General features: G+C 45.5%; 1 protein-coding gene across 1 annotated transcript; it reads left to right on the forward strand.

Annotated features, from left to right (window-relative positions):
- Positions 1–5,510: 5,510 nt before the first annotated feature.
- LOC130851922 (basic proline-rich protein-like) lies at positions 5,511–15,450 on the forward strand. Its single transcript, XM_057732591.1, has 3 exons — positions 5,511–5,645; positions 11,532–11,677; positions 13,350–15,450. The coding sequence occupies exons 1-3, from the start codon at positions 5,511–5,513 to the stop codon at positions 15,448–15,450; spliced, it is 2,382 nt and encodes a 793-aa protein (XP_057588574.1).
- The last annotated feature ends 2,564 nt before the right edge of the window (positions 15,451–18,014 follow it).

An 18,014-nucleotide genomic window follows, 5' to 3' on the forward strand; every position in this document is an offset into this window, starting at 1 on the left:
GGGTGTCCGTGCTTAAGCCATGACCAGGCTCGTTGGTTTGAGTCGCTGTTGAGACAGACTAACCCAAGATCGCATGCACCAGTGGCTGGATAATGAATCCTCTGAGTTGGAAAAACTTGCATGTTTGAAACAAATTAGAGCGCCCCTGTCCTAAGCAATCGTCTCACTGGTCGCCATGGAGAGACAGTTTAAAAAGGACACAGAAGTGTAACAGCCTCAGGGCTCCCTTAACAAAACAGAAAAACAGATTAGGCTTGTGGACTTCCTTTTTTGTTCCATCTGACATAAATTCTTAAAATTTGGCTCCAGCTGCTCAGAAAATTCCCTTGGCTCCCCAAATTCCTCTGCCTTCCCCAGAAAATCCCTTAACACCCAGCTGCCTATTTTAACTTCCCTCTTCCTACAAGATTCACGGAGAGCATGCTGGGCTGTTCTCCAGTCTTCGGGTGTCCAGGTTACTCGTGTAAATGCTGAAAGCCAGGAGTGAATGGAGCTGAAGTAGCAGGACAGGTGTACCTGATTCATGGGTAAAATTTTGTGACAGAAGCTGTAGTCTCTGCTTGTGTCTGCGTGATTACGTGTGGCTATGGATGTAATTTATGGATATGTGATATGTTTCTATGTTAAGATGGTATTGCAAAAAAATTTGTAAGATAGCTCTATTTAATTGGAATAACAAAAAAGTGCTGTGCAATTATTTCTAAATTCTCAGAAATATAATAGAAAATAACCTAAATGCTTTCTTAGTTCACATGGTCTGGATAACATTTGGTAAATGAAGTCTAGTTTATTATTGGTTTAATTTAAACAGACACGTTTTCAGCGTTATCAGTGTTAAATATAATACAGACATAGAACTTTTGTTCTACGTGGTTTATTACTCAAATAAGCTCATGTTTTTACAAAATTTGTCAGTGAGAAAAACAGATAATAGCTGAATGTCTCATGAAATTTCATGACATCTAAATATGGTTAAGTGAATTAAATAGATGTAAGTGGGACACAAGTTTACAAAAGAACATTTCAATAATACATGTTTTATGGTATATCTGCTTACTTAGTCTACCAAAGTTTTTGGTAACTTATATTCTTAAAATTTTCCTAAGTTATGTGATGGAAAATCATCAACTATCTAGATCATTTCTAAATTACTTAAGCCTATGTTCAGTAGTTAATGGTTATCCATTTTGGCAAGATATTTGGATGTGTCAGTAAACACGTCTTGGTCTACATTAAAATTGTACTATGTAAGCATATGCTTCTAGAAATGTTGAACTATATTCATATATTTGCCAATCTACAGAATGCCAGCCTGTAACAGTTTACTATTGCTGACTTAATTTTAACTAGAAATTAAGGTTTTAAGAGTTACAAATTCTAACGTGTGTGATTAAAACCCCTAGAAATAAGGGAAACGATTCTCTATGCAAGGAATGTAGATTGTACTCCTGGCTGAGAAGAAAAGGTATGAGAAGAAAAGGTTATAGAGAAGTGTTTTTGTTAAAGGAACAAGTAGTGTAATGGCTGGAGCTATCTCTTGTTTGTTTGTTTTGTTTTCCAGAGTGAGAAATGCAAAGGATGAACTGAATGGATACAGAAAGTTGGGAGGGAGAGATTTTTCTTGTGTGGTCAAGCAACTGACATTAACTAAGTGGTCCAGATCATACATTCTCCGTCTAGATTGTACTGGTTAAGATGACTATCAAGAAACCTAACTTTTCAGCCTTTTCAGGGTCTAAAGCAGTCAAGTCGGTATTGATAGAATTGCTACAGTAACAGATTATGAGATCTCAGTCCTGTGTGATGTTTTCACACGAAGTGTTGTTTGTGGACGATTAAGATTGAATTACCATTTAAATCTTTAAAAAAAAAGTCATCGGATATTTCGTACTTTCATATACTTAGATAAGGGACTTTAAGTGATCCTGTGTTTGTTTCACACTCCTTGTTTATGGAGTTCTGGGCATCTGTGAATGGGCTGGAGGAGGGAAGACACAGCTGCCTCTGATAGGCAGCAAGACTCTGCCAGCCCTCGTCACTCTTGTTGCCTAAAACATAAGGGTATGTGTCTGTCCTCTTAGCTTATCGATGCAGAATTGGCACTTAAGAACTAATGATTGGTAGGGTAATCAACATGAGTGCAACTGAAGGAAAAAAAAAAGATTTTTGTTTCTGACCAACCTTCTATCTTATGTATTTATTTACTTATTTTTACAAAAGTGTATCTTCTCGGGATCCTGTACGGTGACATAAGATGTGGTACTCATTGGAATACATGGGACTCTATGTAGAAACACAATTAAGTTGTTAAACTAATTAAACAAGGAAGCTGTCAGAGCCACCTCGTCTAGGCAGCTATGTAAGTCAGCTGGAATCTAAGCCTGTAGGTGCCTCAGCGTTAGAAAATCAAATGCTGAGGACCAGTCAGTAGGTTGGAAGCTACAATCATCTCCTTGCTCCAATTCCACACTTTTCCTATAAAAATGTCTCCCTAGCTCCTGATGGCAAAGTGCTCCTACCCACTTCCGGTTTGGTGCTGACTGATTCCAATCAATTTTTGCTCATATAAACTCTTAAAATTTGTAATATACCTTGGTTTGTTTTTTAACATTTAGTAGCACTAAAACTTTGGCTAATCGATATCTTAGCTGCCTCAGGGTCTAAGGCAGCTCTTAGAGATAGGAAACATTAAGGATTCTGGTCAATCAAAAAAAGTGGAGAAAAATACAAAACTTGTGGGAAAAAAGGCAATATTTCAACCACCATTAATGTACTGGTTTGATTCATTTAAACTTAAAAAGAATTTTAAACTTGATACTTCAATTTTACCATTACTTAGAATGGTATCTAAAGATAGTCTCTAAATATATTTCCTTGATTATCAAACAATGTATGCCATCTATTTTAAAAGCCATACTTTACATTTCAATATAAAGTTTTTTAAATGTTCAACACTTGTAATTGCCTCATTAATGCACTTTCATTTACTTTTTTACCTGATTGTCAATATTTTCAGAAGTACAGACCAGTGTGTGAATTTTGTATGGATTTTGTTTCATTATGTTCCAGATATAGGAAAGGAGTAACTGGGAGGATAAAGGCTACTGCCACAGGAATTAATTTGGGGACATGAACACTGCAAAAGAAATGGGAACTGTGTACCTTGAAGAGTCAAGAAAAATAGCAGAATAAGAAGTTGGCAGAGCTAGGGGGGTACAAGTCACTGGAAGGGGATCTGAGCTATTGTGAAGAAGCCTGATTTAGGACAGAAAGGGGTGGGGTCCTGAGAAAGTATGGCGAGAGAAGGGGTGGGGGTGTGTGTGTGGTGATTGACAGTGAGATGGACAAGGCCCCCTATGCCCTCTAACCCCTAGTACAAAGGAAAATTCTAAATAGCGATTACCCTAGACTTCTGGTAATAAAGAATTCTATCCCCAAACTCCTAGGAAAAAATTGCATTCTCTCCCCTGAAGATGCATACTTATGTCTTTGAAGTGTAAACCTCCCAGGAAGTAACTAAAACGCTCCCCACAATTGCCTGAAGCTAAAGGAAAAAAGGCTTTCAAAACAGACTGCTATACATTTGCCGCAAATCTAATCCACCACTTTGATAATGTTACTCATCAAGGACAAATACAAATCTTAAGTCTTTTCCACAAATATTGGTAAAACCTTTAACCTTTTGAGTCAGTAACCTTGCTCCATCTGATGGACACACAATTTGGATTCAACTGTTACTTATAAATTAGTGAGTTTTGTATCATTTTGCCCGATTTATCACTAAAGTTTTGGAAGGAAGGCTATGAGAGGTCTGTTCCTGTCAGTGTTCATGGGTAAGTGTAAATAATTTGTAAAAGAATTTGTAAAACAATAACAATTTGTAAAAGAATTCTATTGGTTTTAAGAAAAACAAGCTCTAATATCCATAAATTACTTATGCAAAACTAAAACTTAATTTGCTAAAAAGGTAATGTTTTCTTGGACTATTGGTCTATTCTTAAAGAGTGTGAAAGATTTTGATTTTTTTTTCCAAGTAAGCTGCCTAGAAAACAAAGATTGTTTTATCAAAATAATTTCTCCTGCTGCTTGTTGTCTTTATGAGGTCTTTTGTTTAAGAAAACTGAGGTGTGCTCTCTCCTTATAAAAGAAAGATTAAGGTAAGCAGCCTTACTTGATGTGTTGAATTACATGGAAAGTCAAATAAGTGATTCTAAACTAATTTTAGGCTGTATTTATATGAAACTTCTAAAAGTCTATGTCCTAGTATAGCGATATCAGTCATAATTCTGGTCATTTAAAATGTATGTCACAGAAATAACTGAATTTTCTTGTCAATTGCATTGTAATGTACTCTTATCAGGTCTTTAACCATGACCACAAAGTTTTCTTTTCATTCACAGATGGTGGTTGTTTTACTGATGCTTTTGCCTAAGTGCTTTATTCAAGGAGATTCATGGAAAAGCTCCCACAAGTACCGGTTTCTGATGAGATCAGTTTACCTTCGTGTGGGAGGGGACTACTGTGGACCTTTCAGTGCCTCCCTGAGGCCACCTGTACAGCCCCACTGTGTCCTGGGATGGTGGCCCAAGATCTGTCACTGTTCTTCCCCCGCAGCAGCAATGTGAGCCCTTCAGGTGGAAATGATGATAACGTGTGAAGACCGGCTTCTGCTGCAGGGGGCTCTGCAGACTTTGCTGGAGCATCTTCGAGGAAGAGGCTGATCTGTGAACCCACAGGAAACCCCAGGCCTGGGCTCTGCAGTCCAGTTCTGAGGAGCTGTTTGGTCAGGGAAGATGCTGTGACTAAGGTGTGAGCCTGTCTGACCCTGTAAAGGTGGCAGGTGCAGGGCTTTGTAGGGACCTGGGGGTGTGGAAGGCTTACAGCACCTGGTAAGGAGGTGCGGCAGGTGTAGGGCTGGGGGTCAGGGGAGCAGGCTCCCTTGAGAAGCAAAGGTGAAGCTCTGGGCATCCCCCAAGCAGGGCTGCCGCTTGAGTTGTGTCTGTGACTCTGAAAGGTAAGGGGGGCGGTGCCGTAACAGGCAGCAGGAGATAGTACCCAGGATTTGGGCCCCAGCTCTGGAAGGGTGGACCTGAGGTTTCCCCGTAGAGCAGCAGCTCCCAGCCGTGCACACAGCCACCCCAGTAGGACCTCGTGAAGGAACAACATATAACGGTAAGGGTGATCCGCTAGCCACTACTAAGGGGTGGGTTGAGAACGTATTCTGTCCCCCCACGTCTGCCATGGCTCAGCCCCTACTCTAAGCGGCAGGCCTGTCTCAGCACAGCATCTGCCCCCCTGCCCACCCACCACCACGGAAGTGCAGGTGCTGCAGCCTTTGCTGCACTCTCGCCCTGGATCCACGTGCAGTGCTGCTGGGAACGCCGGGCCCGTCATGCCTGGGGGAGGCTTCACCTCCCGGAATCTGCAAAGGGCTGTCCCATTGGGACGGGTGAGTGGCTTCGCACCCCTGGGCAAGGGGCCCCTCCCGTGGTTTTGGCGTGCCTGATGACATGCACCATGCCTGGAATGGAAGGCGCACCACTGGAGAGAAGGGTGGGGTCCTGGTCCGGCAGGTCCCACCCCCAGTGCATCGCAGGCCTGCCAGCACAGCCTCCCGGGCCAGCAGCTGTGGTGTGCATCCCCAGGTCAGCTTCCTACAGCAGCTGGGGTCCCTCCCCTCAAGGCCAGGTGGGCATGTTCTGTTTCCCCTGGTACAGTCATTCATCGTTGCCTTCGTTCGCCCTGCCTGGAGGACATCGTAGCAGAGGTAGAAGCCAAGCCTTGAGTGACAGCCAGCAAAGCCCGTCCTTACTAAGCACTGAGGGTCTCTAATGAGGAAAGCCGTCTTGCAAGAGGAGGGCCGTAGACACTGGAGGCACCTGTGCCTTTATCCACACACGGTGTCATGTGCTCGTACCTGGTGGGCTGGCTTACGTGTTCATCTTTAAGTCATGTGAGGACACATGTGACGCTGAGTGACCCAACCCCCAGCCTAGGGGACTTCGCATCAGAGGCTGGGACAGCAGGGTTCTTGGTGGAAACAGTTGTCCTGATTCGGGATCCTGGTCTTGCCTGTGTCTGTGTTGTTGCCGTGGCTGCTTCCTTAGTGCAGCCCCAGAGCTGCCAAGCGGGCCACCTCTGAGCTCACTGACCACCCTGGGCACACGTGGTCCACTGAGAGCTGGATCTCGTCAGTGGGGGGCTCCTCACCTTGAAGGATGCAGCCTTGAGAGTGTGCTGTTGAGACCATCTGGATGGGCACCAGACGACCCCGTCGAGGCCTCTGTGTGTGGGGGGTGAGCAGGGTGCCAAGATCTGTGTGTCTTGTGGCCTCAAGACGAGCCTCCCGTGTCAGTTCCCGCGTTGCCACCTGCCCGCCTGCAGCGGCTGCCTTTCTCAGCTCCCTCCTCGCCCTCCAAGGATGGTGTATGGGGGCCTGTCCACGAATCAACACTGTCAAAATTGTGTTCAACCCAACGCCCACCAGTGTCTCCTTCCCAACACCTACCTGTCTCCTCCCCAGTGCCCACCTGCGTGTCCTCCCCAGTGCCCACCTGTCACCTCCCCAGTGCCCACCTGTGTGTCCTGCCCAGTGCCCACCTGTCACCTCCCCAGTTCCCACCTGTGTCTCCTCCCCAGTGCCCACCTGTGTCTCCTCCCCAGAGCCTGCCTGTCTCCTCCCCAGTGCCCACCTGTCTCCTCTCCAGCGCCCACCTGTCTCCTTCCCAGTGCCCACCTGCATGTTCTCCCCAGCACCCACCTGTCACCTCCCCAGTGCCCATCTGCATGTCCTCCCCAGTGCCCACCAGTGTCTTCTCCCCAGAATCAGCGTCCGTGAAACAGGAGGCAGATCCCAACCCACACCTCTTTATAGAGTTGCATGAAAAGGACAAGGCTTCTGAAGACAGTTAATGGTCAGCCACCTTGAGGAGTAAGCATGTGCTGAAGATGTCAGTCTGTGTTTTTAAGGGAAGATGCCTTTGTCAGGGGCTCTGTCATGTAGGTGGCAGTGCTGGCGCTCTGTGTCAGAAGTAGTACTCTAGGGAAACAAGTGAGAGGATTTGGAAACAGGCTCTTGAGGTTCTGTTTTTAATGGAAAGTGTACAGTGACATCTTTAATTTGGAAAGAAAAAGTGCACAACGGCTCTCGTACTAGCTTGCATGACAGCATCATTAAACATCTTCCAGCACTAGCCGATATACTTTCTGAGAACCTTCTCCGACCCCATGTAGGAGGAAAAGAGATGTGTTTCTGGCTTTAGGACCCATATGTGTAGAAATCAACGTAAACATTTCAATTAAAATTGAAGAATCCTGTGACCTGAGATCTCACCACCTAAGTCTGTCTACGGGAATCTTCATCAATAGGACACCAATTAATTTCATATAATCCTGAGGCTCAGAGGGGCCAGGCCCCTTTGGGGAAAACCAACTTAAAATGTAACTTTCTCTGGATTCGATCTTTATCTGTTCATCACTACCTGACTCAAGAGGAAGTTTTAGTTTATTTTTACGTGACCATGTTTTTCTCGTAATGTCCATAAACAAAGTGTGTTACTAATTTAGACAAAGCTGAGTAAAAACTTACTCCAAAAAGATGGTTACTTATGGACGAGGCTACATGTTAAGAGCATAAACTACTAATTATGTCTAGTGCTGTCAAAAAGAGACAGGAAGACCTCTACCTAGGGTGATAGGTGGTGTGCTCTCCATGAGCCTTAGCGTGCAAAGTTAGGCTTCGTAAATCTATTCACAAATAGCCTTTGTAGTAGAAGGATCACCATATAATAGCTATTTTTGTACCACATGTCATTAACATCACTTCAAAGTAGGTCTTTCCAGAAATACTAAATACACACCCTAGAAAATACACATTTCTATCTGCTCACTTCTTCCCCCACTTGAGATTTAACGCAGTCCTACGTGATCTTATCTGTATACTGACTCATAAGTTGATGATTAAATTTGCATCTATTATGTGAGGTCTCCAATAGTCGTTTTGAACCAGATCTACACAACTTCAGTCTCAGATATGGTGAGAACTTTAGTTTCCAGTGGAGAAGGGCGCATGGTTAACCTTTGGGTCCTCATGTGGCCCCAGTTGTGACTCACGGCAGGCTCACAGCAGGAGAAGGGCTGCAGGGCAGGAGCAGGAACTGTGCAGGAGGGGCGTCCAGGGGACCCGTGTTCTGACCGACACATGCAGGCCCCTCCCGGTGGGCTTGCAAAGTCTTAAATGGGGGCTTTTGTCTAAACATGGCTGTTGCTTCTCCGAGGCTCTGCCATCCTTCAGTGAACCGAGTGTATCTGAGAAGTGACCACGGGAGGAGGTGGGTGTCACACGGCTAGGGTTGTGATCGGAGCTTCGGAGGACGTCATCCTCCTGTTCCCGGAGTGAAAACTGGTGTGCAACGTGGTGTCTGTCGGCAAAGCATCCTTTGTTCTGGGAAAATGCTGCTTTGCATCTCGCCAGACCTCACAGGGAGAGAGGAAAATATTTTGCTCTGTCATCTGTCCCGTTTTACTTTTTTATGGCAGGCATCTTTTTCTGCAGTTCCAACTGTGACTTCACTACATTATCAATCAAGTGTGAAAGCTGCTTCTGCCAGAGGAGAGGCCCTTTATTAATAGAGCACTTTCAATGCAAAGAAAGTTAAGCCAGAATAATTAGGAACACATTCTCCGTGCATCTTTTTTTCTACTTTCAAGGGCAATAAAGACCAGTTATTGATACTTTCAGGGTGACTGGATGTGTGTGTGGTCAGGTGTTTGCAAAGTGCTTTCTCCACTGAAAATTATATCTATTCCTTGTGAACAATTGGGGGATTTAGTTGGATATTTGAGTTAGAAACATTTGAATGTTTAAGCATTTAAAGTGTATATTTTATTCAATATTGAAACCTAAGATGAACCATGTTTGACTCTGCTCTTGATTTTAAAAATTCAAAGTGCATTTTCATCCATGAAAAGTTTTAGTGGATAGAAACTGTGGATTGGGAATCGCAAGAAGAAATTTCAATACAATAAGGCCTGAATGAGACAAATTGCCTTAAATTGCAGGAATCTAAGGCTATAAGGTAGATTAATGGAAAAATAGCAATATTTTATTACGAAGTAAATTACCTGCCCTAAATATGTGCTCCTGTGTATTTGATTTTTTTCAAAAAGCTAAAGTATAATGTATGAGGCATGGTGACTTAACTTAGAATGTTAGTATAAACTTTAAAACAGCAGATGCAAAACGTGACCTTCCCTGAAGTGGGGCCTGTATGTGGATGTTGACCAAGTCATGTTCTGTAACAAGGATCAACAAACCTTTTCCGAAAACGGCCAATGGGGACACAGTTTGGGCTTTTCAGGCCACGCGGTCTCTGCCTCCCCTTCTCAACTCTTCCTTGTGGGGAGAAAGCGGCCGCAGGCCCCGCCAAAGTTGCGTCCAACGTGATGCTTTATTACGGGAGCAGTGGCCCAGTTTTGCTCTGCAGGCTGCAGTTTGTCAGCCCTTGTTCTATAGCCATGTTTTTAAAATAAAAATACATGTGCTTTAAAATCATCCACTTTTCTTCAGGGGTGAATCCAGTCCTTACAGAGACTGAACGTTATAAATGGGAGGAGGAGTCCTTTAAGAAAAATAAAATCGTGACTCTCAAATGTGGGAAAATGTCATTCAGGATTAGAAGTGAAATTGGACGGAGTATCCCAAACATGAAATCTATAAAATATTTGTATTAACGGACACATCGTGATCATTTTCTCTCCGTTTTTTTTCATCTCTTCATTTGCAACATCAGTTTCTACATGGGGAATGGAAAGCTCACTCTTCTAACATTGTTAAGGTTAATTTTTTAACGTAAATTCCTTCAGATAGCATAAATGTTAAATTAGTAATGGCCTGCAAGTATTTCTGGACTGTTGAGTTTTTCCAGAATTCACATCAAGTGTCCTTCTTGTAGCTGTAGGGTTTGACCCCGACTTTCCGCAGACTTCCTCTGCATTTCAAACCTGCGTCCTCCCTGACCACACACAGGACAAGCGCCCACTTCGGGGCCACCCAGGTCCTGCCCCTTAGAGTTTGGGTTCTCAGGAGTCTACACGGGGAGGAAAGGGCCTGCACCGGGTAGCCTGCCTGAAACCAGACTCTACCGACACGAGGACTGTCCCACTGAAACCAAACGGTGAGTTCATCACCAACTCGGGTTCCCCTAGCTGAACCACCAAAGCCCCACGTACGAAAACTGGGGCCAGGAAAGTCACGTCCGGACAGTGGTCTGTGTAGCAGTGAAGCATATGACTTCTGCAAGTTTCATGAATCATTCAGTCGTGTTTGTACTTTGCTAAGGCAACTTCCAGGGCCTTGAACGGGACTGACATAAAACAGGTCCCTGAGGTCTAAGCTTTATTAGCTTCCTAGTATAATCACTTTCAGATTTTCTTAAAAATGGAGGCCTCGGGCTTCCTAGGTGGCGCAGTGGTTGAGAACCTGCCTGACAAGGCAGGGGACATGGGTTCGATCCCTGCTCCAGGAAGATCCCACATGCCACGGAGCAACTAAGCCCGTGCGCCACAACTAAAAAAAAAAAAAAAGAAAAAAAAAAATGGAGGCCTCACTTCCCAGCCCAGACCTACTGAATGTGAATTTTTGGAAGGTGGCTTTGAAGTTCTCTGCACTTTTAACGCACTGACCTTCCAAAATGTCCTGGGAGCTCCGTGCGCTTCTCAGAACAAAATCCTCCTAGCTGATCCTGCCCAACCATCCAGGCCCTCTGCTCATTTCCAGAGTCAATCAAAATATTTGGAAAATTGGGGGTGTCTCTAATTTGGGGGGAATACTCAAGCAGTGTAATAAAAAGAAGCAATCCCTGGTTTGAACCAAAATTATTTGGATGTAGGGAGTACACGCTTATATTTTACCAATGGGTGTAATAACAGATGCTAAGAGGTTATTTGTAATATGTTAATGTTTTAGTAAATCATTTCTGTTAACGACTTAAAATTTCAAAAATAGATTTAACTCCTTTTGAGTAATAAAATACACATTTTTTTTAAACAGGGGTAGACAGAGGAAAGTGTGCTTAGTATGTGGTGTTTTGCAACAAAGAGCTGACTAAGTGAATGAACGTAGTTATTTGAGCCTTAAAACTTTGGGGTATCTATATTATCAGTACCCATGTTTATGAGTAAACAAGGGCTGAAAATGAAAGGCAGTTTGATAATTTTGATGCAAGAAATTGCCAAATTTGGTCAGCCCCCAGATCTCTGGCCTCCTAATTCTGATCTCCTTAGTCATCTGAAAAATGAAATTCCATGTCTTGTTTCAAAGAGTGGAGGTTTAACAACGTATTCTGGGTGGTGAGCTGTTTTGGATGATGTCTTGGACCTGGCATCAATGTGGCCGGTTATTTTTATGTAGTTGTTGGAGACATCCCGTATCCTGTGGTATCCTCTTGGGTCTCCTGAGCACTTGGCAAGCTTTAGCATCTGTTCTGAGTTGCAACACTGTGAGGTAACCACGACTACTATCCACTCTACAGATGCAGAAATGCGTACAGCGAGGTAAGCAGCTCCCTAAAGCCACCCGGCTGGAGTACAGAGCCTTGGACTCGCATCCAGGGTACCTGGGTCGAGATTTTCTGTTCACCGTGTGCTGTGTCAGCCTGATGCCCGTGCACACAGACCTGTTTGTGGAGAGGATGCAAAGACCACAATTTAGATTACACGGACCAAAAAGATTTAACCCTTGGTTGCTTAAACTCTCCAACAGCCGTAATATCTCAAAATCCAGGATATTTGGTAGGAAAGTGATGGTGCCTTATACGAGTCCTTTTCATACACGGTGGGAGTTTGTACTATAAAAACCACCACAGGCTGGCCTGTCTTGGCTGTTACCCATGTCAGTGGGGGACTTTCATGTTCTCACTCAGCATCAGTTAAGTTCATCACTGAAGTATGTGGAAAACAGAACAAAATTCATCAGCTGATGAGGAGATCGAATGACCTACTGTATAAAGGTGTCGAAAACTGGACCTGTCTGGGGCTAGCTGGCTGGCCAGGGTGTGGCACTAATCTTACTGCTCCCGTGTGTCCCCTTCTCGTCAGGGAGTTACACTTGTGATGTCTCCAGCCATCCCAGGGCTATTCTAAAGGCCCCGCAACTCTCAGATCTTTTCCCCATCAGTAACTTGTGGGTACTCCTTTAACTTTTAATCTTTTCTTACACTTTTTGACCCAGCCCGTGTCTGTGTTTTCTCCCTATAAATCATCCCTCTCCAAGGGAAACCTCTCATCAGTCGAGGTCTCATTGCATTTTTACTCCCGAAGCTTCCTCCAATTTCCTAGGATTAGAGTGAGAACCGCCTGAGACCATGTAGATAGTTCAATAAACTGCTTAACAAAACAATCCTGCCCTTCTCTTACGAGCTGCTTCCTGGCCTTCATTTCTGCACGGCTCTTCTCCCAATCAATACTGGTATCTCGGTAATTAAAGCCTCCCAGGTTTAGAGTTTAGGCCTTTCTGCAGGGTCCCCTTATCTGCAGAAACACTGCTGCACACATTTGCTTCCACTGCCCTTGACTTCTACAGCCACGATCAACAGCTGCCCTGCTCTTTTTTATCCTACATCGGCTGGTCTGTCGGGTGGACTGTTTAAATGATCTTTGCTCATACAGTCATCAGTGCGTCCACCCTAATGATATTTGACAGAGCCGTTTGGTTGGCATTTCTTATCTTAGTACCGAACTGAATTCCCTTCAACGCATCGTAAATCTTTTCTGGATAAATAAATACATTCCCATTGAATTATGTTTACCTATCTGCTAGCTTCCCGACGAAGTGACTCTGGATAGACCCTTCACGGTTTCAGAAACTTCTGCTCTCACTCTGCCTTTCTGGTGATCAATATCGGCACTAAAAATGAGAAATTCAGTCAAGCATGGGCATGGCTGCAAATATGTGAGTATGTGATATTGCATATATCCCAAAGCATTGGAAAAATAAACTGCCTTACTTCATGACTGGTGGAGAAGGCCAACTCTGTAGTTATATTCAGGGAATAAGGAGAACTTCAATTTGTGTAGCCCTGTATGAAGCTGAAAAGTCCTTGAGACATATTTCCTTAGGCCCCTCCGCTCAGGCTGGAAGCTTTGCTCTAAATTATGCAAAACGGCAGGAAGATGTGACTGAATCTCACAGAAGCCCACACTCTGTTTCTGTATGACTGTCTAAGGGTCCGCAAGCACGGTAAATGGGGGAGGAAGTTAAGGAGCAAATGGAGAGAAATGAAACCAGAAAAGCAACATGGTAATGAAAGGAAACGTGTGGTTTCAGTCAGGAGTCTCGTGTGAGGATACAGAGGCCTCAGACGTGGCTCAGTAGCAGCACTGTGGGCAGCTTCTCCACCACCACCGCCGCCTGCAACAACAGCCACCACCGACCATGCACCTCCACCCCCACCAAGGACCACCACCACCCCCAGACAAGCGCCACCTCCAACAACAGCCACCACCAACCATGCACCTCCACCCCCACCGAGGACCACCACCACCCCCAGACAACCACCACCTCCAACAGCCACCACCACCAACCATGCACCTCCACCCCCACCAAGAACAACCACCACTCCCAGACAACTGCCACCTCCAACAACAGCCACCACCGACCATGCACCTCCACCCTCACCAAGGACCACCACCACCAGACAACCGCCACCTCCAACAACAGCCACCACCAACCATGCACCTCCACCCCCACCAAGGACCACCACCACCCCAAGACAACTGCCACCTCCAACAACAGCCACCACCAACCATGCACCTCCACCCCCACCGAGGACCACCACCACCCCCAGACAACCGCCACCTCCAACAACAGCCACCACCAACCATGCACCTCCACCCTCACCAAGGACCACCACCACCCCAAGACAACCGCCACCTCCAACAACAGCCACCACCAACCATGCACCTCCACCCCCACCGAGGACCACCACCACCCCCAGACAACCGCCACCTCCAACAGCCACCACCACCAACCATGCACCTCCACCCCCACCAAGAACAACCACCACTCCCAGACAACTGCCACCTCCAACAACAGCCACCACCGACCATGCACCTCCACCCTCACCAAGGACCACCACCACCAGACAACCGCCACCTCCAACAACAGCCACCACCAACCATGCACCTCCACCCCCACCAAGGACCACCACCACCCCAAGACAACTGCCACCTCCAACAACAGCCACCACCAACCATGCACCTCCACCCCCACCGAGGACCACCACCACCCCCAGACAACCGCCACCTCCAACAACAGCCACCACCAACCATGCACCTCCACCCTCACCAAGGACCACCACCACCCCAAGACAACCGCCACCTCCAACAACAGCCACCACCAACCATGCACCTCCACCCCCACCGAGGACCACCACCACCCCCAGACAACTGCCACCTCCAACAACAGCCACCACCAACCATGCACCTCCACCCTCACCAAGGACCACCACCACCCCCAGACAACCGCCACCTCCGACAACAGCCACCATCAGCCACGCACCTCCACCCCCACCAAGGACCACCACCACTCCAAGACAACTGCCACCTCCAACAACAGCCACCACCAACCATGCACCTCCACCCCCACCGAGGACCACCACCACCCCCAGACAACCACCACCTCCAACAACAGCCACCACCACCAACCATGCACCTCCACCCCCACCAAGAACAACCACCACCCCCAGACAACCGCCACCTCCAACAACAGCCACCACCACCAACCATGCACCTCTGCCCCCACCAAGAACAACCACCACCCCCAGACAACCGCCACCTCTGACAACAGCCACCACCGCCAACCATGCACCTCCACCCCCACCAAGGACCACTACCACCCCCAGACAACCGCCACCTCCGACAACAGCCACCATCAGCCACGCACCTCCACCCCCACCAAGGACCACCACCACCCCCAGACAACCGCCACCTCCAACAACAGCCACCACCACGAACCATGCACCTCCGCCCCCACCAAGAACAACCACCACCCCCAGACAACCGCCACCTCCGACAACAGCCACCACCACCAACCATGCACCTCCACCCCCACCAAGGACCACCACCACCCCCAGACAACTGCCACCTCCAACAACAGCCACCACCAACCATGCACCTCCACCCCCACCAAGGACCACCACCACCCCCAGACAACCACCACCTCCAACAACAGCCACCACCACGAACCATGCACCTCCGCCCCCACCAAGAACAACCACCACCCCCAGACAACCACCACCTCCAACAACAGCCACCACCAGCCACGCACCTCCACCCCCACCAAGGACCACCACCCCCAGACAACAGCCACCTCCGACAACAGCCACCACCAGCCATGCACCTCCATCACTACCACCATCAGCACTTAACAACCACCACCGACAGCCACTGTAACCCACTATCACCACCCACTACCTTCAACCACCATCATGTGTAGGAGTTAATGGAAGACGGTGCTGGTCAGGGAAGGGTCAGGGGCCGTAGAAAGACGAGGTCAAGCAGCTGAGGGACAGCCTAATTTTAACAGCCAGAGGTCACCCCAAAGCTAAGAAGGAGAACAAAGACCAAACATGTAAGTTCGTGCACAGAAAATCCTGACGGAGGTATGGAGGTTACAGCTATGCCTTGACAAGAAAATGTTAGAAACTGCATAGTGGAAAATTTGTAACCACGGTGGAAAACTGCAAGTTAAAAACAGAAGTTGTCTGTTTTTGTTGTGATGCGCTCAAAAGCAACAGCGTCATCGCTAGAGGTACCAGACGTTAAGCTGTTCATATTTACAGGTAAGGACACTGAGGCTGGTGGAGCCTCTGACCTTCACAAAGTCACACAAGCTGAAGTCCATACACGGACCCAGGAAGCTCCAGGCTGAAATCAAAAGTCTATTCACTACACAAGCTGCCATGGCTTTATTTTTCAACAGAGACAACCTGTACTCAACCAGGAGTTCAAGCATCTTCCTCCGGGTGAATCTTTGTAAATTTTCCACTTCCAGCCTCAACGATCTAAAAACTGCTTGGATAATTGTACCTAATAGTAAGGAGGAGAAAGGGGGAAAGAAATCAATAAAAGATTATATAATTGTATTTCTTATCTTCCAGTGCTGAGGCTATCCATAGAAAATCTAGTTATCAGAAGACCTCCACCTTGACAAGGTGAGTCTGCATTTGCGGGTGAGGAGCGTGTGGTTTTTAACGTATTATGATGGTGATGAGTGTCATTATGGAGTTGTAGCATGTACCTTTTAATTTGGTTGTCAGGGGAGACAGGGAGTGGTAATTAAGGCTAAAAGATGGAGAATGGAAGCCTTATTAAAGGATGTATTGAAGATGGGAATTTGATCTGAGAATTAGATTATGATGAGCGTTTCCCGTGCAGCTGTGGCGCCCGTGAGTGACAGGGGAACGGAGCAGGCAATTATAACGCCAGGCATCTCCCCTAATCTTTACAATCCCAAACTCACCGTCGCATCCATTTAAATTAATTTTTATGAAGGCTGCACATTTATAGCCTCACCAAATTGGAAATTTATTTGTTTATTGTCCGCAGGAAATAATTTTAGGAGAGCAAATAGCAGTGAAAGCCATCGTGCCTGTCTTGCTTGTCTTTCTAACTTGTAAAATTAATAATATGAGATTAATCTGAAGGTGGCTGCCTGCGTGAATGCTGACTGATCTTCAGCAGCCAGGCGTTATTACGATTATCAGTGGGAAGGTCAAGGGAGGCATGTAAAAGTCATGGCCGACTCACGAGCTCCTGCATTGAGCAAAGGATTTGAAAAAAAAAGAAAATGAGGCGTGTGTTGTTTGGTGTTATAAGAGAGAAATCAGTCTTCCAAGCATTGCTGAAACTGAAATTTTCGGGAACGGATTTTAAACAACTTTGGACATAGTTATTTCAAGATGTCTGTTCGGCAGAGATAGCAATAGTTCATTACCACGCATGCTGGAAAACTATTTTAAGGAGTACTTTGCTGCACAAAGATTAATTTACCACATCCTATTTTTTTTCCTCCCAGTAACACTAATATAAATAATTGTTGTGCCTTAAATTGGCATTATATTTTGATAGCCTAGTTTTTAACATACAAAGAACTGTTCAGCAGAACCGTTCAGAAACATGGAGACATAGACGGAAAATAGGAGATTGTGGGAACAGCTCTCAAATTAAATCCCATTTATTGTTCTGATGGAGTGTGGGAGCTGAAGAATTTTCACCGTGATAATAACGATGGGGCTGTGATTATTTTGCAAATATGTTTCAACAACTAACAGGAATTTTTGTTTGTGGTTTAGATATGGCAACATCTCAAAACTCACCCTGTGTAAAAAGTGTTCTTTTCATGCCCATCTGTTAATATGCTGTTATTTCCTCTTAGGGTTTTCAAATAGGGCTTCTGTGTATATATATATATAAAGTTGGGCAGGTCTCTGTGACAATACCTAGGGGGTGTGTGATTTTCATGAGCTCTTCTAGTAATAAAAGGGTGTTAATGTCATCATCCTACAAAATAGGAATCAATGGATACTTGTGGCTAACATTTTATAGTACCTATAGCTAATAGAATAAGAACTAAATTATGTGATTAATATCAGAAGTTGAAAATACTAAAAATGAGTAATATACCTATATTTGGGAGAGGAATGCGGGAGAGGAGAAGTAGGTGAACCGTCAGTACATAGGGATGTTATTTATAATGTCTAATGTTAAACAGAACTGTTATTTAGGGACAAGGTGATTTAAAATCAGAAACAATTACATGGTTTGAGCATTTACCACTGAAGGCACAAAAAAAGATAAAAGGATGCATTAGAGAGAGAAAGTCTTCAATTTGTATGTTTTCTAATCAGGTGCACATGTTTCTGTGATAGAGTACTTTAAATTATTTAAAATATATATTTATTTTCAATATCTATATTTTAATTTATATATGTGTGTAAATTCATATGCTTTTTAAT

This window comes from Hippopotamus amphibius, chromosome 4 (genome assembly GCF_030028045.1).
Source record: "Hippopotamus amphibius kiboko isolate mHipAmp2 chromosome 4, mHipAmp2.hap2, whole genome shotgun sequence".
NCBI classification, from domain to species: Eukaryota; Metazoa; Chordata; class Mammalia; order Artiodactyla; family Hippopotamidae; genus Hippopotamus; species Hippopotamus amphibius.